General features: G+C 49.4%; 1 protein-coding gene across 4 annotated transcripts in view; it reads right to left on the reverse strand.

The window, feature by feature from the left end:
* Positions 1-26,486, reverse strand: part of cacna2d2a (calcium channel, voltage-dependent, alpha 2/delta subunit 2a) — a 1,719,882-nt gene that overhangs the window by 359,878 nt on the left and 1,333,518 nt on the right. For all 4 annotated transcript variants that reach the window (XM_072472012.1, XM_072472009.1, XM_072472008.1 and 1 more), the window contains one exon: positions 8,097-8,146. In XM_072472012.1, the coding sequence (XP_072328113.1) occupies positions 8,097-8,146 (50 nt within the window). The remainder of the gene's footprint in view (positions 1-8,096; positions 8,147-26,486) is intronic.

The following is a 26,486-nucleotide window of genomic DNA, read 5'->3' on the forward strand; positions in this document are numbered from 1 at the left end:
CATTCGGGGCTAGATGCGAAAAACAGGGGGGTGGCTATACTAGTGGGGAAGCGGGTTATGTTTGAGGCAAAGACCATAGTGGCGGATAGCGGGGGCAGATACGTGATGGTGAGTGGCAAATTACAGGGGGAGGCGGTGGTCTTGGTAAACGTATATGCCCCGAACTGGGATGATGCCAATTTTATGAGGCGTATGCTAGGACTCATCCCGGACCTAGAGGTGGGAAAGTTGGTAATGGGGGGAGATTTTAATACAGTGCTGGAGCCAGGGCTGGACAGGTTGAGATCCAGGACTGGAAGGAGGCCGGCTGCAGCCAAGGTGCTTAAAGATTTTATGGAGCAGATGGGAGGAGTAGACCCGTGGAGATTTAGCAGACCTAGGAGTAAGGAGTTTTCGTTTTTCTCCTATGTCCACAAAGTTTATTCGCGAATAGACTTTTTTGTTTTGGGAAGGGCGTTGATCCCGAAGTTGAGGGGGACGGAGTATACGGCTATAGCCATTTCGGATCACGCTCCACATTGGGTAGACTTGGAGATAGGGGAGGAAACAGAAGGGCGTCCACCCTGGAGAATGGACATGGGACTAATGGCAGATGAAGGGGTGTGTCTAAGGGTGAGGGGGTGCATTGAAAAATACTTGGAACTCAATGATAACGGGGAGGTCCAGGTGGGAGTGGTCTGGGAGGCGCTGAAGGCAGTGGTTAGAGGGGAGCTGATATCAATCAGGGCACATAAAGGAAAGCAGGAGAGTAGGGAACGGGAGCGGTTGCTGCAAGAACTTCTGAGGGTGGACAGGCAATATGCGGAGGCACCGGAGGAGGGACTGTACAGGGAAAGGCAAAGGTTACACGTAGAATTTGACTTGCTGACAACGGGTACTGCAGAAGCACAGTGGAGGAAGGCACAGGGTGTACAGTATGAGTATGGGGAGAAGGCGAGCAGGTTGCTGGCCCATCAAATGAGGAAAAGGGGAGCAGCGAGGGAAATAGGGGGAGTGAGGGATGAGGAAGGAGAGATAGAGCGGGGAGCGGAGAGAGTGAATGGAGTGTTCAAGGCATTCTATAAAAGATTATATGAAGCTCGGCCCCCGGATGGGAAGGAGAGAATGATGTGCTTCCTGGACCGGCTGGAATTTCCTAAGGTGGAGGAGCAGGAGAGGGTGGGACTGGGAGCACAGATCGAGATAGAGGAAGTAGTGAAAGGAATTAGGAGTATGCAGGCGGGGAAGGCTCCGGGACCGGATGGATTTTCAGTCGAATTTTATAGGAAATATGTGGACTTGCTTGCCCCGATACTGATGAGAACCTTTAATGAGGCGAAGGAAAGGAGACAGCTGCCCCCGACTATGTCGGAGGCAACGATATCGCTTCTCCTAAAGAAGGAAAAAGACCCGCTGCAATGCGGGTCCTATAGACCTATTTCCCTCCTAAATGTAGACGCTAAGATTCTGGCCAAGGTAATGGCAATGAGGATAGAGGATTGTGTCCCGGGGGTAGTCCATGAGGACCAAACTGGGTTTGTGAAGGGGAGACAGCTGAATACGAATATACGGAGGCTGCTAGGGGTAATGATGATGCCCCCACCAGAGAGGGAAGCGGAGATAGTGGTGGCGATGGATGCCGAGAAAGCATTTGATAGAGTGGAGTGGGATTATTTGTGGGAGGTGTTGAGGAGATTTGGCTTTGGAGATGAGTATATTAGATGGGTACAGCTGCTGTATAGGGCCCCGATGGCGAGCGTGGTCACGAATGGACGGGGGTCTGCGTATTTTCGGCTCCATAGAGGGACGAGGCAGGGATGTCCTCTGTCCCCATTATTGTTTGCACTGGCGATTGAGCCCCTGGCAATAGCATTGAGGGGTTCCAGGAAGTGGAGGGGAGTAGTCAGGGGAGGAGAGGAACACCGGGTATCTCTTTACGCGGACGATTTATTGGTGTATGTGGCGGACCCGGCGGAGGGGATGCCAGAGATAATGCGGATACTTGGGGAGTTTGGAGAATTTTCAGGATATAAGCTGAACATGGGGAAAAGTGAGCTGTTTGTGGTGCATCCAGGGGAGCAGAGCAGAGAAATAGAGGACTTACCGCTGAGGAAGGTAACAAGGGACTTTCGCTACTTGGGGATCCAGATAGCCAAGAATTGGGGTACATTGCATCGGTTAAACTTAACGCGGTTGATGGAACAGATGGAGGAGGACTTCAAGAGATGGGACATGGTATCCCTGTCACTGGCAGGGAGGGTACAAGCGGTTAAAATGGTGGTCCTCCCGAGATTCCTCTTTGTGTTTCAGTGCCTCCCGGTGGTGATCACGAAGGCTTTTTTCAAAAGGATTGAGAAGAGTATCATGAGTTTTGTGTGGGCCGGGAAGACCCCGAGAGTGAGGAAGGGATTTTTGCAGCGTAGTAGGGATAGGGGGGTGCTGGCGCTACCGAGCCTGAGTGAGTACTACTGGGCCGCCAACATCTCAATGGTATGTAAGTGGATGGGAGAAGAGGAGGGAGCGGCGTGAAAGAGATTGGAGAAGGCGTCCTGTAGGGGGACTTGCCTACAAGCCATGGTGACGGCGCCGTTGCCATTCTCACCGAAGAAATACACCACAAGCCCGGTGGTGGTGGCTACTCTGAAAATTTGGGGGCAATGGAGATGGCATAGGGGAAAGACGGGAGCCTCGGTGTGGTCCCCGATAAGAAATAATCATAGGTTTGCTCCGGGGAGAATGGATGGGGGATTTGGAACATGGCAAAGAGCAGGAGTAACACAATTGAGAGATCTGTTTGTAGATGGGACGTTTGCAAGTCTGGGAGCGCTGAAAAATATGGGTTGCCCCAAGGGAATGCATTCCGGTATATGCAACTGAGGGCTTTTACGAGGCAACAGGTGAGGGAATTCCCGCAGCTCCCGACGCAGGAGGTGCAGGACAGAGTGATCTCAAAGACATGGGTGGGGGACGGTAAGGTGTCAGACATATATAGGGAGATGAGAGACGAGGGGGAGATTATGGTAGACGAGCTGAAAGGGAAATGGGAAGAGGAGCTGGGGGAGGAGATTGAGGAGGGGCTGTGGGCTGATGCCCTAAGTAGGGTAAACTCATCGTCCTCGTGTGCCAGGCTAAGCCTGATACAATTTAAGGTGTTACACAGGGCGCATATGACTGGAACACGGCTTAGCAAATTTTTTGGAGTAGAGGATAGGTGTGCGAGATGCTCGAAAAGCCCAGCGAATCACACCCACATGTTCTGGTTATGTCCGGCACTACAGGGGTTTTGGGTGGGGGTGACAAAGGTGCTTTCGAAGGTAGTGGGGGTCCAGGGCGAACCAAGCTGGGGGTTGGCTATATTTGGGGTTGCAGAAGAGCCGGGGGTGCAGGAGGCGAGAGAGGCTGATGTTTTGGCCTTTGCGTCCCTAGTAGCCCGGCGCAGGATACTGTTGATGTGGAAGGAAGCCAAGCCCCCGGGTGTGGAGACCTGGATAAATGACATGGCAGGGTTTATAAAGCTGGAACGGATTAAGTTCGTCCTAAGGGGATCGGCTCAAGGGTTCACCAGGCGGTGGCAACCTTTCGTCGAATACCTCACAGAAAGATAGAGGGAATGGAAAAGAAGAAGACAGCAGCAGCAGCCCAGGGGGTGGGGGTGGGGGGAGGGGAGTGGGGGGGGGGGAGGAACCAGAGGGATTCTCAGGGATGTTAATATATAAGTATAATATGTATAGGTTGTTGTTATAGATAATTGTATATTGGACTGTTAAAACATATTTTTGGAGAATATTTATCTGGGACAAGGCAGTTGCCATTTAGTTTTGTTTTTGTTTTTGTTTATATATTATTTATTTCTTGTTTATAAAACTGGCCATTGTTATTTATATTGTTAGATTACTGTGTAAAGGATACACAATGTACTGTGATGGTTGGCCAAAACTTTTCAATAAAATATTTAAAAAAAAAAACTAATTGGATTATCTCACGGTAGTTTGCTGCCAGTTCAACTTCCTGACTAGATCTTGTTAATATTTCGATAGCTTGTTCCACACCAGGAGCTTTCTGGATCTGGGTGGCAAGCTGCAGGGATTTTTTAGCTGAGGAAGGTTGCTTACGTGTGGTCTCTGACTCTCTTTGAACCACCTCTGCCCACTGATTGGCTCTTTCCAGACCTGCCCTTATGTCTTACAAACCTAATAGAGTTCTTTGAGGAAGTGACAAAAGTTAATTGATGAGGGAAGGGCTGTAGATGTCATATAACTGGACTTCAGTAAGGCGTTTGATAAAGTTTCCCATGGCAGGTTGATGGAAAAAGTGAAGTCGGATGGGGTTCAGGGTGTACTAGCTAGATGGATAAAGAACTGGCTGGGCAACAGGAGACAGAGAGTAGTGGTGGAAGGGAGTGTCTCAAAATGGAGAAAGGTGAATAGTGGTGTTCCACAGGAATCTGTGCTCGGACGACTGTTGTTTGTGATATACATAAATGATCTGGACGAAGGTATAGGTGGTCTGATTAGCAAGTTTGCAGATGATACTAAGATTGGTGGAGTTGCAGATAGCGAGGAGGACTGTCAGACAATACAGCAAAATATAGATGGATTGGAGAGTTGGGCAGAGAACTGGCAGATGGCGTTCAATCCAGGTAAATGCGAGGTGATGCATTTTGGACGATCTAATTCAAGAGCGGACTATACGGTCAATGGAAGAGTCCTGGGGAAAACTGATGTACAGAGAGATCTGGGAGATCAGGTACATTGTACCCTGAAGGTGGCAACGCAGGTCGATAGAGTGGTCAAGCATGCTTGCCTTCATCGGACGGGGTATTGAGTACAAGAGTCGGCAGGTCACGTTACAGTTGTATAGGACTTTGGTTAGGCCACATTTGGAATACTGCAGTTCTGGTCGCCACATTACCAGAAGGATGTGGATGCTTTAGAGAGGGTGCAGAGGAGGTTCACCAGGATGTTGCCTGGTATGGAGGGTGCTAGCTATGAAGAAAGGTTGAGTAGATTAGGATTGTTTTTGTTGGAAAGACGGAGGTTGAGAGGGGACCTGATTGAGGTCTACAAAATTATGAGAGGTATGGACAGGGTGGATAGCAACAAGCTTTTTCCAAGAGTGGGGGTGTCAATTACAAGGGCAGCACAGTAGCATTGTGGATAGCACAATTGCTTCACAGCTCCAGGGTCTTCTATTATTTCTTTTTTATTTTTCGTTGTTCAGCACCTTCATTGATCATGTTCCCGAAAAAGAACCTTACAGGCCATCTGGTGTTTTATGAAACTCAGCTTGCCTGTTCAGGGCTGTACTTTGCATAATTGATGAATCACTAATTGTTCAGCCTCGGTTATTACATTAACACTCTTAGGTTGTTGCATTCTTTCAATCAACAGGCATTGCTGGGAAAAATGGTTTCTCTTGGAGCATCTGATACATAATTTGACACATGCAGGGTATTTTCTCAGGCCGTGCGTTGTGCCGCACATAATTTTCCAACATAAAATGGTGTTCACTGAAAATTTCTCAAAATGGCCACCACTCAGACCACATTTCTGAACCTGCTGCAACACAACAAAGATGGCAGCGATCCTTTTTCCCGCCACCTTCTTGTGTCTCAATCTCAGCGATTTGCTTTTGTGCAATCTCACTGACCTTGCATGTTTTTACGGCATCTGTTACTTTTAAATCATTTTCCCTCAGCAATCGCTCGTGTAACTTATCACATTGCAGACCGTATACAATTTGGTCTTTTATCAATGAATCATGGATGTCTGCAAAATTGCAAGATCATGCTTTGAGACGAAGATCCGTGACAAAACAATTGGGTTTCGCCCGATTTTTGCTGTCTTATCCTGAATACATAATGCTCAAAAGTTTTGTTTTTTTGCGGATGGCAATACTTAGCAAATTAACTGATTATTTTTGAGTAGCTCTTCTATCTACCTCCAAAGCGAACTGAAAAGTATTATACAGAACAATTGCTTGGGGACCGGCTCATTGGGAGAGCTATTTTTTCACGTCTTAAGCTTCTTGGAGACCAAGAGCTTGTATGTAAAACATGATCTCAAGCTTGAAAGCATGGCAGTTTGCATCTACATTACCAATCGTGCGCAGTTGGCTGGGAGTCTTCAATGCTTCCATCTACTTTGCTGGCCCTGGTAGTATGTTGCTTTGCTGCCGACTTTCTCCGAGTCTCCGATTGTTTTCTTGTGTCTTCTCACCCTACCTAACTTTCCTTAACTGTTCTCTTTTGACATCCACTCCTAAGTACCATGTAATGTTCTTTGATTATGCTGATGTTGAATCTTGATGTGGCAATGTTAACAAAGAACTTTTGTTTTACAATAAAACTATTTATTACTAACACTACTCTAAAGGATTACTATAATGTCTAAGATTAATACAGTTGGAAATAATGGTCTAACACTAAATTACAATAAGAGCTACTCTAATGTGTCGTGGGCTGTTGCAGGTTACAACAGGACATTGACAGTGATTCATTTTGGAAGGTCTAATTTGAATGCTGAATACAGGGTAAAAGGCAGGGTTCTTGGAAGTGTGAAGGAACAGAGGGATCTTGGCATCCACGTACATAGATCCCTCAAAGTTGCCACCCAGGTTGATAGGGTTGTTAAGAAGGCGTATGGTGTGTTGGCTTTCATTAACAGGGGGATTGAGTTTAAGAGCCGCGAGGTTTTGCTGCAGTTTTATAAAACCCTAGTTAGACCACACTTGGACTATTGTGTCCAGTTCTGGTCACCTCATTGTAGAAAGGATGTGGATGCTTTAGAGAGGGTGCAGAGGAGATTTACCAGGATGCAGCCTGGACTGGAGGGCATGTCTTATGAAGAAAGGTTGAGGGAGCTCGGGCTTTTCTCACTGGAGCGAAGAAGGAAGAGAGGGGACTTGATAGAGGTGTACAAGGTGATGAGAGGCATGGATAGAGTGGATAGCCAGAGACTTTTCCCCAGGGTGGAAATGGCTGTCACGAGGGGGCATAATTTTAAGGTGATTGGAGGAAGGTATAGGGGAGATGTCAGAGCTCGGTTCTTTACACAGAGAGTGGTGGGTGCGTGGAATGCACTACCAGCAGAGGTGGTGGAGTCACAGTCATTGGGGACATTTAAGTGATTCTTGGACAGGCACATGGACAGCAGTAAATTGAAGGCGTGTAGGTTAGGTTTATCTTAGATGAGGATAAGTGGTTGGCACAACATCGTGGGCCGAAGGGCCTGTACTGTGTTGTACTGTTCTATGTTCTATAATATGCGGCTGTTTCCCATTGTGGGGCTGCCCCACGCCATCGGGAAACCCCCGGGCTGCCGGCACAACGGAGCTTCCCGCCGGTGGAGAATCCAGCCCGTGGTGTGTTCAGGTCATGTGCCTGCATTCTCGCACCACCTGCTGGTCAGATGCTAGAACTACCACACTAAAACACATAACTTATAATATGCAGACAGATTATACACAGATGATAGTCTACCTATCATCACAAAAGACACGGAAATGGATTTGAGGCACAATTTAATTAAATGACAGAACAGGTTTAAGGGACTGAATGATCTACTTGTATTCCTACATTCCTATGAAGTATTGTTGAGAGGAACACTGAACACTGGGAGATGGTGCCACATTGGAAGTTGGTAAATGTAGTTCTCATTTTTAAGAGCAGCAGATCTAGGTAAATACAGGCATTTTGACCTGACCTCAGCAATAGGGAATTAATAGAATCTACAACAAAGATTAATGAAGGCGAATCTTTAGGAAAATAACATAATACATGAAGCGATGTTGCCTCAGATTGGTATACCTTACCTGATCAACTTCAAACTTTAGTTGGCAGCACACAACCCAAAGGATGATGGTGTCCATTGAAACACAGAGCACTGTGGATAATGGGCACCAATGGCAGGATGAAACATGATGGATAAAGGACACTAGCTGGCAGCAGAGCATCATGGATAATCAGCACCAAGCAACAGGATTAGCAGAAGGGAAGAAACAACAGGTCCTGGCAGACTGACTCTACGCTTGATTTAATCTCCATGATGTTTCAGTATTTTTCCCTGTAATAGTCTGACTACCCTCTATAACTCTCCACCAGAGCAGGAGTCACTCACCTGAGTATTTATCCGGATTGCTCCAATGGAAGGGATTTCAAAATAATATCCTGGGAAGAGAAACAAATGGTAGTAACTAAATCTGTGAAATGAAGAATGAAACAAGCATAGACAAATCTCCGAGATTTCACTGTCTGAATAAAACAGTCTCCTTTTTATCAATCTTGAAGCTGGAGAAATCTAAAGTATTTTTCAATTTATTAGCATGTTATAAAAGTCTGAACCTGAATTCAATCCTTGGCTGTCTGAATAATAACTGGGTTCCCTCTCTTGGCTGCGAGGGCCTAGACAAGCAGAACTGGGTCTGAACAGCATAAGAGCTAGCACATCTTTCAGCTTTTATCTAGCTCCTAAAAGTAGTCTGCACCTTTTGAAGAGGAACTGCAGTGACTGAAAGACTGTTGCTGTTAAATGGTCTTATTAGCTGCAAGAAGAAACAACACAAATGAAGCAACAGGGCAGAGAGAGGGCTCTCAGGTTGAAGGGTGCAGCCTGAAAGTGCCTGTGCCCTCAGTCCTAGGGAGAAGTTGGGTGTTTTGCAACATGGGGCCAGCTGGGACACATCTGGCATCAGAAAGAACATTACAGATGATGGTACGTTCCTGTCTTATTCGCCTTAAATTCCTCTTCACCTTGATCTTGCTACTGGGCATGAAGTACAAGCTGATGATGCGACCATGGATCATGATCCTCTTGCATTCCTCCCCAACCTGCATCCCATACCCCAACCCTCCCCTTTTTTTTCTGCTGTCAGATACCCAGGAATTTCCCCCAGTGAGCGGCAGCAGCCTAAGGCGAAAGGGGGGGAACAATACCACAACATTGTTGAGCAGCAGGTCAGCTTGATGGAATACTGCTAGACAGAGAAAGTATTTAACTCAGGGAATTTGGTTTGTGAATTCAGTGCAGAGAAGAGGTGCTGTTCTTTTTTTAATAATAATCTTTATTGTCACAAGTAGGCTTACATTAACACTGCAATGAAGTTACTGTGAAAAGCCCTTAGCCGCCACACTTCAGCACCTGTTTGGGTACACAGAGGGAGAATTCAGAATGTCCAAATTACCTAACAGCAGAGGCCCACCAGAGATGAAACATGGTCAGTAGTGCTTCTACAGAACCACTGATGGATGAAGTCCCCCATTCTGCACCCTTGCCATCCTCAGAGTTTTTCAATGTGATGTTCAACATGGAGGAGTATTGATTCATCAGCTAAGGTAGGTGGTAATCAGCAAGAGATTTCCATGCCCATGTTTCACCTCTGGTGGGTCTGTCCTGCCAGTGGGACAGAACAAACCCAGGGATGGTGATGGAGGAGATGGGACATTTGTCTGTAAGGTATGATTTGCTGAGTATGATTATGTCAGGCTGTTGCTAGACTAGCCTGTGAGACAGCTCTCCCAATTTTGGCATGCCCTCAACTGTTAGTGAGGAGGATTTTGTCGGGTCGACAGGCAGTGTGTGCCTTTGTTGCATTCAATGCCTAGATCGATGCCAAGTGGTCAGTCCAGTTTTATACTTATTTGACCTTCCTGCAGTAGTTTGATACAACTGGGACTTTAACTTTCCCAACATTGACTGGGACAGCCATAGCATTAGGGGCGTGGATGGAGAGAAAGTTGTTGAGTGTATTCAGGAGGAATTTCTCATTCAGTATGTGGATGGCCTGACTAGAGAAGGGCAAAACTTGACCTCCTCTTGGGAAATAAGGAAGGGCAGGTGACATAAGTGTTCGTGACGGATCACTTTGGGACCAGTGATCATAATTCCATTAGTTTTAAGATAGCTAGGGAGAATGATAGGCCTGGCCCAAAAGTTTAAATTCTAAATTGGGGCAAGGCAAATTTCTCTGGTATTAGATAAAAACTTTCAAAAGTTGAGTGAGTCTGTTGGCAGGCAAAGGGACGACTGGTAAGCGTGTGGCTTTCAAAAGTGTTAACCAGGGTTCAGGATAAGAACATTCCCTTTAGAGTGAAGGGCAAGGCTGGTAGAAGTAGGGAAATCTGGATGACTCAGGATATTGAGGCCCTGGTCAAAAAGAAGAATGAGGCATATGGCATGCTGGGATCAAGTGGATCCCTTGAAGAGTATAGAGGTTGTCGGGGTAGAGTAAAGAGAGAAATCAGGTCAAAAAGGAGACATGAGATTGTTTTGGCAGATAAAGCAAAGGAGAATCCAAAGAGCTTCTACAAATACATAAAGAGCAAAACAGTAACTAGGGAGAGAGTAGGGTTTCTTAAGGATCTACAATGTCATCTTTGTGAAGATCCACAAGAGATAGATGAGGCCCTAAATTAATATTTCTCATCGGTGTTTACTGTTGAGAAAGGCATGGATGTTAGGGAACTTGGGGAAATAAATAGTGATGTCTTGAGGAATGTACATATCACAGCGAAGGAGGTGCTGGAAGTCTTAAAGCACATCAAGGTAGATAAATCCCCAGGAGCTGATGAACTGTATCCTAGGAAGTTGTGGGAGGCTAGGGAAGAAATTGTGGATCCCCTAGCAGAGATATTTGAATCGTCGACAGCCACAGGTAAGGTGCCTGAAGATTAGAAGATAGCAAATATTGTGCCTTTGTTTAAGAGGGGCCGTAGGGAAAAGCCTGAAAACTACAAACCTGTGAGCCTAATGTCTGTGGTGGGTAAGTTGTTAGAAGGTATTCTGAGAAACAGGATCTACAGGCATTTAGAGAGGCAAGGACTTTGACAAGGTACCACATGGTAGGTTGTTGCTTAAGATTAGATCTCATGGGATCCAGGGTGAGGTAGCCAATTGGATACAAAATTGGTTTGATGACAGAAGGCAAAAGGCGGAATTCTCCAGCCGCAATCGCCCATCGACCAGAGAATTCTGCCCGAGGTCAATGGATTTTTCCATTCTATGTGGCTCGCGTGTGGCATTCTTGCGGCGGGCGGGGTGGGAGAATCTAGCACAGGGTGGTTGTAGAGGGTTGGTTTTCAAATTGGAGGCCTGTGACCAGCGGTGTGCCTCGAGGATCAGTGCTGGGTCCACTGTTATTGTTATTTATATTAATGATCTGGATGAGAATTTGGGAGATATGGGTAGTAAGTTTGCAGATGACACCAAGATTGGTGGCATAGTAGACAGTGAAGAAGGTTATCTTGGATTGCAACGGGATTTTGATCAATTGGGCCAGTGGGCTGATGAATGGCAGATGGAGTTTACTTTAAATAAATGTGAGGTGATGCATTTTGGTAGATCGAATTGGGGCATGACCTACTCAGTTACTGATAGGATGTTGGGGAGAGTTATAGGAGTGCAGGTTCATAGCTCCTTGAAAGTGGAGTCACAGGTGGACAGGGTGATGAAGAAGGCATTTGGCATGCTTGGTTTCATTGGTCAGAACACTGAATACACTTGGAATATTGTGTTCTGGTTCTGGTCACCCTATTATAGAAAGGATATTATAAAAAAACTAGAAATAGTGCAGAAAAGATTTACTAGGATGCTACCTGGACTTGATGGTTTGAGATATAAGGAGAGGCTAGATAGAATGCAACTTTTTTCCCTGGAGTGTAGGAGGCTTCGGAGTGATCTTATAGGGGTCTATAAAGTAATGAGGGGCATAGGTAAGGAAGATAGGCAACATCTATTCCCAAAGGTAGGGGAGTCTAAAACTAGAGGGCTTAAGTTTAAGGTGAGAGGGGAGAGATACAAAAGGGTCCATATGGGCAATTTTTTCACAGAACAGGTGGTGAGTGTCTGGAGCGAGCTTCCAGAGGCAGTAGTAGAGGCGGGTACAATGTTGTCTTTTAAAAAGAATTTCGACATTTTTCTGGGTAAGATGGGTATAGAGGGATATGGGCCAAATGAGGGCAATAGGACCAGCTTAGTGGTAAAAATTAGGGGTGGGGACAAGTTAGACTGAAGGGCCTGTTCCCATGCTTTAAACCTCTATGACTCTACTGAGTGGCTTGCTGGGCTATTTCGGAGGCCAGTTAATAGTCAACCACATTGCTGTGGGTCTGGAGTCACATGTAGACCAGACCTCGTAAGGACGGCACTTTTCCTTCCTTAAAGGGCATTCGTGAACCAGATGGATTTTTACAACAACAGGTAGCTCCATGATCATAAATATTGAGAATGTGGGCACGATCTACTGCCAAGTCGTACCCCAATTGGAGCGCAACGTGGTCGGTACGTGCCGGGTGAAGCCTCCTGCAGGCTTCCCGACAGCCACAACGCCTCGTGGGATCTACCTCATTCCCTCAGGTACCGGAATATACACTTTTGGAGACAATGTTGCTCCCGGATGAAGGGGAAGATAGTAGGATTGCGGACATATATGGATGGTTATGAGAGCAGGGCATGACCTTAGTTTTAAGGATCAAGCAGAATTGGGAGGACGAGTTGAGAGGGAGATAAGATGGGGATTTCGGTATGAGATGATTGTGCCAAATGAACTCAACCTTCTCCTGTGCAAGGATGAGTCTAAGATGGTGCATAGGGTCCACATGACTCAGGCCGTGATGAGGTAGTGACAGATGCGAGGGGTATGGAAGGGTCCGGCAAACTATGCCAAATGTTCTGGGTTGTGTGGAGTTGGAGAACGTTTGGAAGGTGGTATTTAGGAACCTATCGAGGGTTGTAGGGTTTGAGATGGAGTAGGGTCTGTGGTGGCAATCTTTGGGGTGCCGGAGGTGCCGGACCCGCTGGAGGGGAAGGATTCCCATGTCGTGGCCTTCGCCTCTTTGATTGCCCGGTGGTGGGTACTTTTGAATTGGAGGTCAGCTATGCCACCAGGGGTCGCGACATGGTTGGGAGACTTGTGCGAGGTTCACAGGTTGGAGAAAATAAAGTTTGCCCAAAGGGGTCAGAGGAGGGCTTCGAAGTATGGTGGAGGCGTTCATGACTATATTTGAGGAGCTGTTTGTTGCGTGGGTTGGGAGGGGGGGGGAAATTGACAAGCTATATATTCTGTTGGATGTTACAATTGTGTTATTATGCTGAACATGTTTGGAATAAATTTGTTTCAAAACAAATACTGAGACTAGCTGTTCATTCCAAATTCATTAATCAGCTGAATTCAAATTCCCCAGCTGCCACAGGGCAATAATTTAAGGCTCTGGATTACTTGTTCAGTGTGATACCGATTATGTTACCATTCCTGATAGCTGTAACTGTGCAAACACCCAGTTACTGTACTACACACCGGGGCAAAATTCTCCGGTATCGGCGTGATGTCTGCCGACTGGCGCCCAAAACGGCGCAGATCAGTCGGGCATCGCGCCGCCCCAAAGGTGCGGAATGCTCCGCATCTTGGGGGGCCAAGCCCCAACCTTAAGGGGCTAGGCCCGCGCCGGACTAATTTCCACCCCGCCAGCTGGCGGAAAAGGCCTTTGGTGCCCCGCCAGCTGGCGCGGAAATGACATCTTCGGGCGGCGCATGCGCGGGAGCGTTAGCGGCCACTGACGGCATTCCCGCGCATGCGCAGTGGAGGGAGTCTCTTCCGCCTCTGCCATGGTGGAGACCGTGGCGAAGGCGGAAGAAAGAGTGCCCCCACGGCACAGGCCCGCCCGCGGATCGGTGGGCCCCGATCGCGGGCCAGGCCACCGTGGGGGGCACCCCCCCGGGGCCAGATCGCCCCGCGCCCCCCCCCAGGACCCAGGAGCCTGCCTGCGCCACCTTGTCCCGCCGGTAAGGTAGGTGGTTTAATCTATGCCGGCGGGACAGGCATTTTAGCAGCGGGACTTCGGCCCATCTGGGCCGGAGAATAGCGGGGGGGGGGGGGGGGGGGCGGGGGGGCGCCAACAGGCGCGGCGCGATTCCCGCCCCCGCTGAATATCCGGTGCCGGCGAATTCGGCAACCAGTGGGGGCGGGATTCACGCCAGCCCCCGCCGATTCTCCGACCCAGCGGGGGGGTCGGAGAATCTCGCCCCAGGCTTGTGATAATACCTGTAACGTTCTTTGATTGGATTGATCTTGAATCTTGATATTGTTGCATGAACAAAGACCATCAGCCTTTGTTTTATAAAAAAAGTTACTTATTACTAACACTACACTGACGGATTACAGTTGGAAATAATGGTCCAACACTAACTTACACTGAGATACTACTCTAATATGCGACTGCTACAAACTCTTTACTGACACCTTCTCCTGGAACACATGGTGTATCCGGGTCATGTGTCAGCATACTCACACCACCTGATGGCCGGATGCTGGAACTACAATACTTATACATATATTAATATTTACATACATATAATAATGTGACAAGCTACTTATCATCGCATACCCCTTTCTTTGGAAATGTTTTTTTTTCTTTTTAGATACATTTGTAGCTTCAAAGTATTTACATTTTTACTAACAGCGTTGATATAACTCTGTATACATTCAAATAATCAGGCTGGTCATGTTCATAAATTAAGTCTATCAGGTTGTCTTCGAACCCTGGTGGACCGTTGAAGTGCTTGAGATGAAGACAAGGTAGTCTGGTTATTTTCCGGTAAGCTAACTTGCTCATTGGTTGCTTCAATATTCGGCGTTTCTACAGCTGCGTGCATAGTCTCAGGTGTGCGAGGAGGTGCAACCCCATCATCCAGTCTTGATTGAAGAGTAATCGGTTGGTTCGCCTTGAGCTTTAACAACGCTCTGTGATTGGGTCTCAATATTGAGCCTTGATCTGTGAGAACGACAAAGGAGTTGGGACTTGGCAATCATCGACCATCCTTGCGGTGTCTCAACCCTGACGGTATCATCTGGTCCCAAACCATCCAACATTCTGCTGGAGCAGTTGTAGTAGTGTGTTTGTTTATGCTTTTGAAAAGCCCTCTTTTTTTCCCGCCACTTTCACGGGTCTGGTTCTAAATGATCTGCTTTTGAGCTATCTCACTGGCCTTGTAGATTTTAATGGTATCTGCAAATTTTAAATCGCTTTCCCTCAGCAATCACTTGCGCAATTTATCACATTGTAAACTGTATACGTATACGATTTGGTCTTTTATCAATGACTCATGGAGATCTGGAAAATTGCAGGTTTGCGCTTTGAGACGAAGATCCGTGACAAACCAGTCAAATGTTTCGCCCAATTTTTGCTGTCTCATCCTGAACATGTACTGCTCGAACGTTTCATTTTTTTGAGGATAGCAATAGTTATCGAATTGCTCGATTATCTTTAAGCAGCTCTTCGTGTCTTCCTCCAAAACAAATTGAAAGGTATTGTACAAATCTATTGCTTGGGGACCAGCTACTGTCATTAGGAGCGCTATTTTTCTCTCGTCTGAAACTTCTTGGAGACCAAGAGCCTGCATGTAAAACATGAACTGTTGCTTGAAAGCACGCCAGTTCGCATCTACATTACCAGTCCTGGGCAGTTGGTTGGGAGTCTCCATCTCACTTCAACGATCCTGGTAGTATTTTGTTTTACAGCCAATTTTATCCTAGTCTCCAATTGCCCTCTTGTGTCTTCTCAACGTAGCTAACTTTCCCTAACCGTTCTCTTTCTACATCCACTTCTCGGTACCATGTAATGTTCTTTGATTGGGCTGATGTTGAATCTTGATATTGTAGTGTGAACAAATAACATTAGACCTTGTTTTACAAACAAAGTTATGTATTACTTACACTAACTAATTACTAAAATATCTATGATTAATACAGTTGGAAATAATGGTCAAACATTAACTTACACTGAGGTACTACAGAGCTGCTCTAATATACAACTGCTACAAACTCCTTACGAACACCTTCTCCTGGATTCAATGAATTTGCGACTATGTCCCCACGCCATCATCAAATCTGTGGACTTTCACACAAGAAAAACTGTCATGAAAGGGCCACATATTCCTAGCCCTGCAGGGGGCTAGCAGGGACCCGGCGTAAAACCAGCAGCTTTTGCTGCAGATCCAGGCCCCCGCACTTCCGGGTCGGAAGCCACGCATGCACACGGCGGCGGCCTCGAACGGCCATGTCATGCTCCATGGCAGACTCAGACCACGGAGCTGGACATTAAAAATAGACCCCCCGATCGGCCGCGTGCCTGACATTAACTGCCTGCTCGAACATTACCCGGCCGCGTATAAGGCCCCCCTGCCCTCCGATCGGCCCGTCCCCGACCAGGGCAGCCGTGGACTGAGTCTGCAGCCGCCATGCTAGTATCCCGTCCGGCAGGACCATATTAGAGCCACACCGTAGCGACTTCGGCCAGTCGGGGGCGGAGAATGGCGGGTGGGGGCCTCCAGCAATGGCCACAGGTAGATGCTTTGCGGCGCGGCGTACTCGGTTTTTCGAGGCCTGGAGAATCGGGGAACCGACGCTAGTCCCGGTTTTATGCGCAAAAATGGATTCTCCGCCCCGGCGCCGTCTGGGTGCGGAGAATCCAGCCCATAGTGTGTCCGGGTCACATTTCTGCATACTCACACCACCTGGTGGTCTGATGCTGGAACTACAACAGTTATACATATATTATTATTTACATACAGATGATAATACAGATGACAATCTACTTATCATTTCCGTACTCAGTGCTTAACTGTGCCCATAACAGCACCACCACACCGTGCTTGTCACAGCGCATGCAGATGTCCCAATGGTCTGTGTTTCTCATTGAGCTTGTAACTAATGCTAACACACTGCATCTGTGACCAGGGCTATAAATGTGTAGCCATGGCTGTAAGCGAGCTTCCATTCCACGTGTCTGACTGTGCTCCATGCTATGTGTCAGACTGAGCTACCAAACAGTGTGTCTCTGACTGAGCTACCACAGTGTGAGTGTCTGATGAGCTACCACAATATGTGTGTCTGACTGAGCTATCACACTGTCTGACTGAGCTACCACACTGTTTGACTGAGCTACCACACTGTTTGACTGAGATACCACTGTGGTAAACCACTGTTAGTGTATTATATGTATTGTGGTAAACTGTTACTGTACTACATGTATTGTGGTAAACCACTGCCTGATGGCTCCGCCTCCCCTCGGGCTCGGTATAAAGGTGGCTGACCTCCTGCCCTGCCCCAGTTCAGGATCAGTGGCCAGGGGGCTTTCTGTTTAGCTTATTAAAGCCACAGTTTTGTTCACTACTTGTCTTGTGTTAATTGATGGCACATCAATTTAATAAGCTAAACTTTTAAGATGAATTCATCACTCAAGCCTGATTGCCTGGAGCTGGACCCACAAGCAGCCGATGCCACTGCGACATTCGAGCACTGGCTAAGCTGCTTCGAAGCTTATCTCGGATCCTCCACCGACGACGTCACCGACGTCCAAAAGCTTCAAATACTCAACGCACGGGTGAGCCCGCAAGTTTTCCTTCTTATCAGTGACGCCCCCTCGTATACAGAGGCGATAAGCTGCTGAAGGGACAGTATGTAAAGGCAGTAAATGAGGTGTACGCCAAGCACCTCCTTGCCACAATGGAGAGTCACAAGCCGAATTCCTGCATGCCTTGCGGGTTCTCGGCCCGAACTGTGCTTGCCAGGCGGTATCGGCTGTCCAACACAGGGAGCTGCTGGTCAGGGACGCCTATGTCGCGGGCATTAAATCCAATTACATCCGCCAGCGCTTGCTGGAAGGGGGTACACTCGGCCTCCCAGAGACAGTGCACCTCTCAAACTTGCTGGAAGTGGCTTTCCAGAACATGGAGGCCTACACCTCCGACCACGCTGCACCCTCGTGGACGCCACCATCACCCAACTCGAGTGCGGCGCAAGCCTGTGCCGCACAGCAGCCCGCCAACGCCGGAAGCCCAAAATGCTACTTTTGCAGCCAGGGTAAGCACCCCGGCCAATGCTGCCCTGCACGATTTGCAACGGGTGTGGGAGGAAGGGCCTCTTCGCCAAAGTCTGCCAGGCCCGACCTGTCCCTAAAGTTCCTAGGCCCAACAGCGCTGCCTGTTGTCTGTCGGGACCGCCCCCATCTGCCGCGCCACCCGCCATATGTGACCCGTGGGTGCCGCCATCTTTGCCGCCACCTTCGATGCCACCCGCCACGTGCGACACGAGGGACGCCATTTTGGAACCACTCCACCGCCTCCCGGGACCCCTGCTCACCCGGTCGGACGCTGGCCACCGCTACCTCCAACCAGTCCGCCCACCACCTTCCGAAGCTCGCCTCCATCACACTCGACCAGTCTCAACCTCACCATCTCACGAAATCCACGATGACCGTCCGGATCAACGGGCACGAGACGGCCTGCCTCTTCGACTCCGGGTGCACAGACAGCTTTATCCACCCAGATACGGTACGGCGCTGCTCCCTCCCAATTTTACCCGCGACCCAGAAAATTTCCGTGGCTTCCGGATCACATTCCATAGAACTCCGGGGGTACTGTGTCGCGACCCTTTTGGTACAAGACGTAGAGTACATTAACTTTAAGCTCTACGTCCTCCCCCATCTCTGCGCTGCCCTATTACTGGGGCTCGACTTTCAGTGCCACCTCCAAAGCCTTACCTTAAAGTTCGGTGGACCCCTGCGCCCCCTCACCGTCTGTAGCCTCGCGACCCTTAAGGCCGCCCCACCCTCGCTCTTCGCTAACCTCACCTCGGACTGTAAGCCCGTCGCCACGAGGAGCAGACGATACAGTGCCCGGGACAGGGCCTTTATCAGGTCGGAGGTCCAGCGACTCCTACGAGAGGGGATCATTGAGGCTAGTACGAGCCCCTGGAGAGCCCAAGTGGTGGTCATCAAGACTGGGGAGAAGCACCGGATGGTCATCGACTACAGTCAGACGATCAACCGGTACACGCAGCTCAATGCGTACCCCCTCCCCCGCATATCTGACATGGTCAATCAGATTGCGCAATATTGAGTCTTCTCCACTGTTCACTTGAAGTCCGCGTACCACCAGCTCCCTATCAGCCCGGAGGACCGCCAATACACTGCCTTCGAGGCAGACGGCCGCCTCTACCACTTCCTCAGGGTTCCCTTCGGCGTCTCGGTCTTCCAGCGAGAAATGGACCAAATGGTTGACCAGTACGGGCTGCGGGCCACGTTCCCGTACCTAGATAATGTCACCATCTGCGGCCATGATCAGCAGGACCATGACGCAAACCTCCGGCATTTCCTCCACACCGCTAAGCTCCTTAACCTCACATACAATAAGGAGAAATGCGTTTTGCGCACAACCTGCCTAGTCATCCTTGGCTACGTTGTGGAAAAAGGAGTCCTAGGGTCCGACCCCGACTGCATGCGCCTCCTCCTGTAACTTCCCCTCCCCCACTGCCCCAAGGCCCTGAAGAGATGCCTGGGGTTCTTCTCTTATTATGCCCAGTGGGTCCCCAATGATGCGGACAAGGCCCGCCAACTCATTAAATCCACCATTTTTCCCCTGACGGCTGAAGCCCATCTAGCCTTCAACCGCATCAAGGCAGATATTGCCAAAGCTGCGATGCACGCTGTGGACGAGTCCATTCTGTTCCAAGTGGAGAACGATGCATCGGACTTTGCCCTGGCCGCTACCCTCAACCAGGCGGGCAGGCCCGTGGCTTTCTTCTCCCGTACCCTCCATGCCTCTGAAATTCGACACTCCTCCATCGAAAAGGAAGCTCAAGCCATTGTAGAAGCTGTGCGACATTGGAGGCATTACCTGGCCGGCAGGCGATTCACTCTCCTCACCGACCAACGATCGGTTGCCTTCATATTTAATAATACAGTGGGGCAAAATCAAGAACGACAAGATTCTGAGATGGAGGATCAAACTCTCCACCTACAACTACGATATCTTAGAACATAGAACATAGAAAAATACGGCACAGAACAGGCACTTCGGCCCACGATGTTGTGCTGAACCTTTGTCCTAGATTAATCATAGATTATCATAGAATTTACAGTGCAGAAGGAGGCCATTCGGCCCATCGAGTCTGCACCGGCTCTTGGAAAGAGCACCCTACCCAAGGTCAACACCTCCACCCTATCCCCACAACCCAGTAACCCTACCCAACACTAAGGGCAATTTTGGACACTAAGGGCAATTTATCATGGCCAATCCACCTAGCCTGCACATCTTTGGACTGTGGGAGGAAACCGGAGCACCCGGAGGAAACCCACGCACACACGGGGAGGATGTGCAGACTCCGCACAGACAGCGACCCAAGCCGGAATCGAACTTGGTATCCTGGAGCTGTGAAGCAATTGTGCTATCCACAATGCTACCGTGCTGCCCTTGAGAACAAATTAATCTACACTATATAATTCTACCATAATCCATGTACCTATCCAATAGCTGCTTGAAGGTCCCTAATGTTTCTGACTCAACTACTTCCACAGGCAGTGCATTCCATGCCCCCACTACTCTCTGGGTAAAGAACCTACCTCTGACATCCCCCCTATATCTTACACCATTCGCCTTAAATTTATGTCCCCTTGTAATGGTTTGTTCCACCCGGGGAAAAAGTCTCTGACTGTCTACTCTATCTATTCCCCTGATCATCTTATAAACCTCTATCAAGTCGCCCCTCATACTTCTCCGTTCTAATGAGAAAAGGCCTAGCACCCTCAACCTTTCCTCGTAAGACCTAATCTCTATTCCAGGCAACATCCTGGTAAATCTCCTTTGCACCTTTTCCAAAGCTTCCACATCCTTCCTAAAATGAAGCAACCAGAACTGTACACAGTACTCCAAATGTGGCCTTACCAAGGTTTTGTACAGCTGCATCATCACTCACGGCTCTTAAATTCAATCCCTCTGTTAATGAACGCTAGCACACCATAGGACTTCTTCACAGCTCTATCCACTTGAGTGGCAACTTTCAAAGATGTATAAACATAGACCCCAAGATCTCTCTGCTCCTCCACATTGCCAAGAACCCTACCGTTAACCCTGTATTCCGCATTCATATTTGTCCTTCCAAAATGGACAACCTCACACTTTTCAGGGTTAAACTCCATCTGCCACTTCTCAGCCCAGCTCTGCATCCTAGCTATGTCTCTTTGCAGCTGACAACAGCCCTCCACATTATCCACAACTCCACCAATCTTCGTATCATCTGCAAATTTACTGACCCACCCTTCAACTCCCTCATCCAAGTCATCAATGAAAATCACAAACATCAGAGGCCCCAGAACTGATACCTGCGGTATGCCACTGGTAACTGGGCTCCAGACTGAATATTTGCCATCCACCACCACTCTGATTTCTATCGGTTAGCCAGTTCGTTATCCAACTAGCCAAATGTCCCACTACCCCATGCCTCCTTACTTTCTGCATAAGCCTACCATGGGGAACCTTATCAAATGCCTTACTAAAATCCATGTACACTACATCCACTGCTTTACCTTCATCCACAAGCTTGGTCACCTCCTCAAAGAATTCAATAAGACTTGTAAGGCAAGACCTACCCCTCACAAATCCGTGCTGACTATCCCTAATCAAGCAGTGTCTTTCCAGATGCTCAGAAATCCTTTCCCTCAGTACCCTTTCCATTATTTTGCCTATCACCGAAGTAAGACTAACTCGCCTGTAATTCCCAGGGTTATCCCTATTCCCTTTTTTGAACAGGGACACGACATTCGCCACTCTCCAATCCCCTGGGTACCACCCCTGTTGACAGTGAGGACGAAAAGATCATTGCCAACGGCTCTGCAATTTCGTCTCTTGCTTCCCATAGATTCCTTGGATATATCCCGTCAGGCCTGCAGGACTTGTCTATCCTCAAGTTTTTCAAAATGCCCAACACATCTTCCTTCCTCACAAGTATTTCCTCGAGCTTACCAGTCTCTTTCGCATTGTCCTCTCCAACAATATGGCCCCTCTCATTTGTAAATACTGAAGAAAAGTACTCATTCAAGACCTCTCCTATCTCTTCAGACTCAATCTCCCGTAACTGTTCTTGATTGGACCAACCCTCGCTCTAGTCATTCTCATATTTCACACATAGGTGTAAAATGCCTTGGTGTTTTCCTTGATCCTACCCGCCAAAGATTTTTCATGCCCTCTCTTAGCTCTCCTAATCCCTTTCTTCAGTTCCCTCCTGGTTATCTTGTATCCCTCCAGCACCCTGTCTGAACCTTGTTTCCTCAGCCTTACATAAGTCTCCTTCTTCCTCTTAACAAGACATTCAACCTCTCTTATCAACCATGGTTCCCTCACTCGACCATCTCTTCCCTGCCTGACAGGGACATACATATCAAGAACACGTAGTACCTGTTCCTTGAACAAGTTCCTCATTTCACTTGTGTCCTTCCGTGACAGCCTATGTTCCCAACTATACACTTCAATTCTTGTCTGACAACATCGTATTTACCCTTCCCCCAATTGTAAACCTTGCCCTGTTGCATGCACCTATCCCTCTCCATTACTAAAGTGAAAGTCACAGAATTGTGGTCACTATCTCCAAAATGCTCCCCCACTAACAAATCTATCACTTGCCCTGGTTCATTACCAAGTGCTAAATCCAATATGGCCTCCCTTCTGGTCAGACAATCTACATACTGTGTTAGAAAAGCTTCCTGGACACACTGCACAAACGCCACCCCATCCAAACTATTTGATCTAAAGAGTTTCCACTTAATGGGCGAGATTCTCCGACCCCCCGCCGGGTCGGAGAATCGCCGGGGGCTGGCGTGAATCCCGCCCCAGCAGGTTGCCGAATTCTCTGGCACCGAATATTCGGCGGGGGCGGGAATCGCGCCGCGCCGGTTGGCGGGGCCCCCCCCCCGGCGATTCTCCGGCCCGGATGGGCCAAAGTCCCGCCGCTAAAATGCCTGTCCCGCCGGTGTAGATTAAACCACCTACCTTACCGGCGGGACAAGGTGGCGCGGGCGGGCTCCGGGGTCCTGGGGGGGGGCGCGGGGCGATCTGGCCCCGGGGGCTGCCCCCACGGTGGCCTGGCCCACGATCGGGGCCCACTGATCCGTGGGAGGGCCTGTGCCGTGGGGGCACTCTTTCCCTTCCGCTTTCGCCACGGACTCCACCATGGCGGAGGCGGAAGAGACTCCCTCCACTGCGCATGCGCGGGAATGCCGTCAGCGGCCGCGACTTCAAGATTTGGCACCCGCAGGCCCACCGGCGACCATCACCACCACCCCCGCCCCTACACCGCCCTCTCCTACACCGACTCAACTACTGGGCGAAGAAGAAAACAACACGTTCCCGGACGCGCAGGTCTCAACACCAGTGCACACACCACAGCCGGGACTGAGGCGATCACGGCGGTAGGTCAAAGCCCCTGACAGACTTGACCTTTAAGGCCGCTTCACCCCTGCTGGACTCTTTTTTTAACAGGCGGTGAATGTGGTAAACCACTGTTAGTGTGTTATATGTATTGTGGTAAACTGTTACTGTACTACATGTATTGTGGTAAACCACTGCCTGATGGCTCCGCCTCCCCTCGGGCTCGGTATAAAGGTGGCTGATCTCTGGCCCTGCCCCAGTTCGGAATCAGTGGCCAGGAGGCTTTCTGTTTAGCTTATTAATGCCACAGTTTTGTTCACTACTCATCTTGTGTTAATTGATGGCACATCAACCACACTGTCTGACTGAGCTACCACAGTGTGCGTGTCTGACTGAGCTACCACACTGTGTGTGTCTGACTGAGCTACCACACTGTGTGTGTCTGACTGAGCTACCACACTGTGTGTGTCTGACTGAGCTACTACACTGCGTGTGTCTGACTGAGCTACCACACTGTGTGTCTGACTGAGCTACTACATTGTGTGTGTGTCTGACTGAGCTACTACATTGTGTGTGTGTCTGACTGAGCTATACACTGTGTGTGTCTGACTGAGCTACTACATTATGTGTGTCTGACTGAGCTATGTGTCTGACTGAGCTACCACACTGTGTGCCTGATAGAGCTACTACATTGTGTGTGTCTGACTGAGCTACCACACTGTGTGCCTGATAGAGCTACTACACTCTGTGTCTGACTGAGCTACACACTGTGTGTGTTTGACTGAGCTACCACACTGTGTGTGTTTGACTGAGCTACCACACTGTGTTTGACTGAGCTACCCCACTGTGTGTTTGACTGAGCTACCACACTGTGTACCTGATAGAGCTACTAACTCTGAGTCTGACTGAGCTACTACACTGTGCGTGTTTGACTGAGCTAGTACATTGTGTGTTTGACTGAGCTACCGCACTGTGTCTGACTGAGCTGTGTGTCTGACTGAGCTACCACACTGTGTGCCTGATAGAGCTACTAACTCTGTGTCTGACTGAGCTACTACACTGTCCGCCAAAATTTCCCGTGACGCCGGTCCGACGCCCTCCCGCGATTCTCCCAAGCGGCGGGAACGGCCCCGTCGAGTTCCGCGGGCCGCAGGCCGGAGAATCGCCGGAGACACCCAAAATGGCAATTCTCCAGCACCTCCGCTATTCTCAGGCCCGGGTGGGCCGAGCGGCCAGACCAAAATGGCGGGTTCCCCCCCAGCGCCGTCCACACCTGGTCGCTGCCGTCGTGAACGGTGCGTGAACGCTGGGGGGGCGACCTGCGGGGGGGTGAGGGCGGATCTTGCACCGGGGGGTACCTGAAATGTGGGGTGGCCCGCGATCAGTGACCACCGATCGTCGGGCCGTCCTCTCTGAAGGAGGACCTCCTACCTTCCGTGGCCCCGCAAGATCCGTCCGCCATCTTCTTGCGGGGCAGACTTAGAGAGGACGGCAACCGCGCATGCGCGGATGACGCCAGTAATGCGGCGCCGGCCGCGTCATCTATGCGGTACCGCCTTTACGTGGGCGACAAGGCCTGGCGCGTGTAGATGACGCGGCCCCGATACTGACCCATTGTCAGGGCCTGAATCGGTCGGGATCATGGCCGTTTCGCGTCGTCGTGAACCTCGACGCCATCCACGACGGCACGGCCACTTCGGCACGGGAGTGGAGAATCCCGCCCCCTGCGTCTGACTGAGGTTCCACCCCATCTGTCTGACTGAGGTACCATCCTTTCCTGGTAACTGCACCATCACAATGTGATTGTGCTGGTATCCATGCCTGTAACTGTGACTTTAAATATGTTGACAACATGGGTCTATAGCTATATGAACAGCTGGTGGCTTTGACAAGTGCACATAACTTTGCTAGTACCTTGTGCCTCTCTCAGAGCCCCTGGAGCTCTGTTAATTACTCTGTGCCAGGAACTGTGTTTATCCACTGAAATTGTAATTGTGCTAACTCCCTGCACCTGTAATCATGCCTATAATTGTGTTAATATCTTTTTCTGTGTTTGTGCCTGTGACTGTCCTAACAAACCCTCTGTCTATGTTACTGCCCTGTGATTATGCCTGTGCTCATACACCCTGGGGGCAATTCTCTGAGCCCCACGACTGGCCGGTGGATCGTCGCCAGGGCGCCACGACCCTGATGGGGTCTGGCCCGCAATCGGGGCCCACCGATCGGCGGACCGGCCTCTCCCCCCCCCCCCCCCCCCCCCCCCCCGGGCCTGCTTTGTTGCACGGCCGGCCCCTGAATCCCCACGCCATGTTGCGTCGGGGCCGGCGCACTGAAGAACTCCCCCACGCATGCGCAGGGTGGCGTGCCCAACTGCGCATGCGTGGGTTGGCGCGGCGCCCATTTGGCGCTGGGAAGGGAGGCTGGAGCAGCGTGAGCCACTCCAGCGCCGTGCTGGCCCCCTGTGGGGGACAGAATCGGTCGTCCCGGTGCCCGTTTCGCGCCGTCATGAAACGTGACGGCGTTCACGACGGCGCGAACACTTCGTCTCCATTTTGAAGAATCGCCCCCCCCTGTGCCTGTAACGGCTCTACCGCCTTGTACCCTTGGCTGTGTTAATATATCATGCCTTTAACTGTGCTATGACCCTTGTTGTGTTGTGTTATGTAATTTGGAATAACACAAGCTGCCATTCAATGCAGTTTTGAGCAGAAAATGCTCCAGACTTTGAAGTGAGTTCAATGTGTTTTATTGAACTATTAACACAGTTCTCAATGAGTTTGACTCTCTGCTAATCTCAATTTAGTAACTGAACCAGCCTTGCTCTAAGCCACATGCTGGGGTGTGATGCTGAGAATACACCCTGTCTCACTCTGTAGATGTTGGTCTGTGGAAAGAGGCGGGGTGTGAGTGCCTCATCCCTTTTCTAGTGAGATACCACCCAAAGAACAAAGAACAAAGAAAAGTACGGCACAGGAACAGGCCCTTCGGCCCTCCAAGCCTGTGCCGACCATGCTGCCCGACTAATCTACAATCTTCTACACTTCCGGGGTCCGTATCCCTCTATTCCCATCCTATTCATGTATTTGTCAAGATGCCCCTTAAATGTCACGATCGACCCTGCTTCCACCACCTCCTCCGGCAGTGAGTTCCAGGCACCCACTACCCACTGTGTAAAAAAAACTTGCCTCGTACATCTCCTCTAAACCTTGCCCCTCGCACCTTAAACCTATGCCCCCTAGTAATTGACACCTCTACCCTGGGAAAATGTCTCTGACTATCCACCCTGTCTATGCCCCTCATATGTTTGTAGACTTC

The sequence above is a fragment of the Scyliorhinus torazame genome, chromosome 13, assembly GCF_047496885.1.
Source record: "Scyliorhinus torazame isolate Kashiwa2021f chromosome 13, sScyTor2.1, whole genome shotgun sequence".
NCBI classification, from domain to species: domain Eukaryota; kingdom Metazoa; phylum Chordata; class Chondrichthyes; order Carcharhiniformes; family Scyliorhinidae; genus Scyliorhinus; species Scyliorhinus torazame.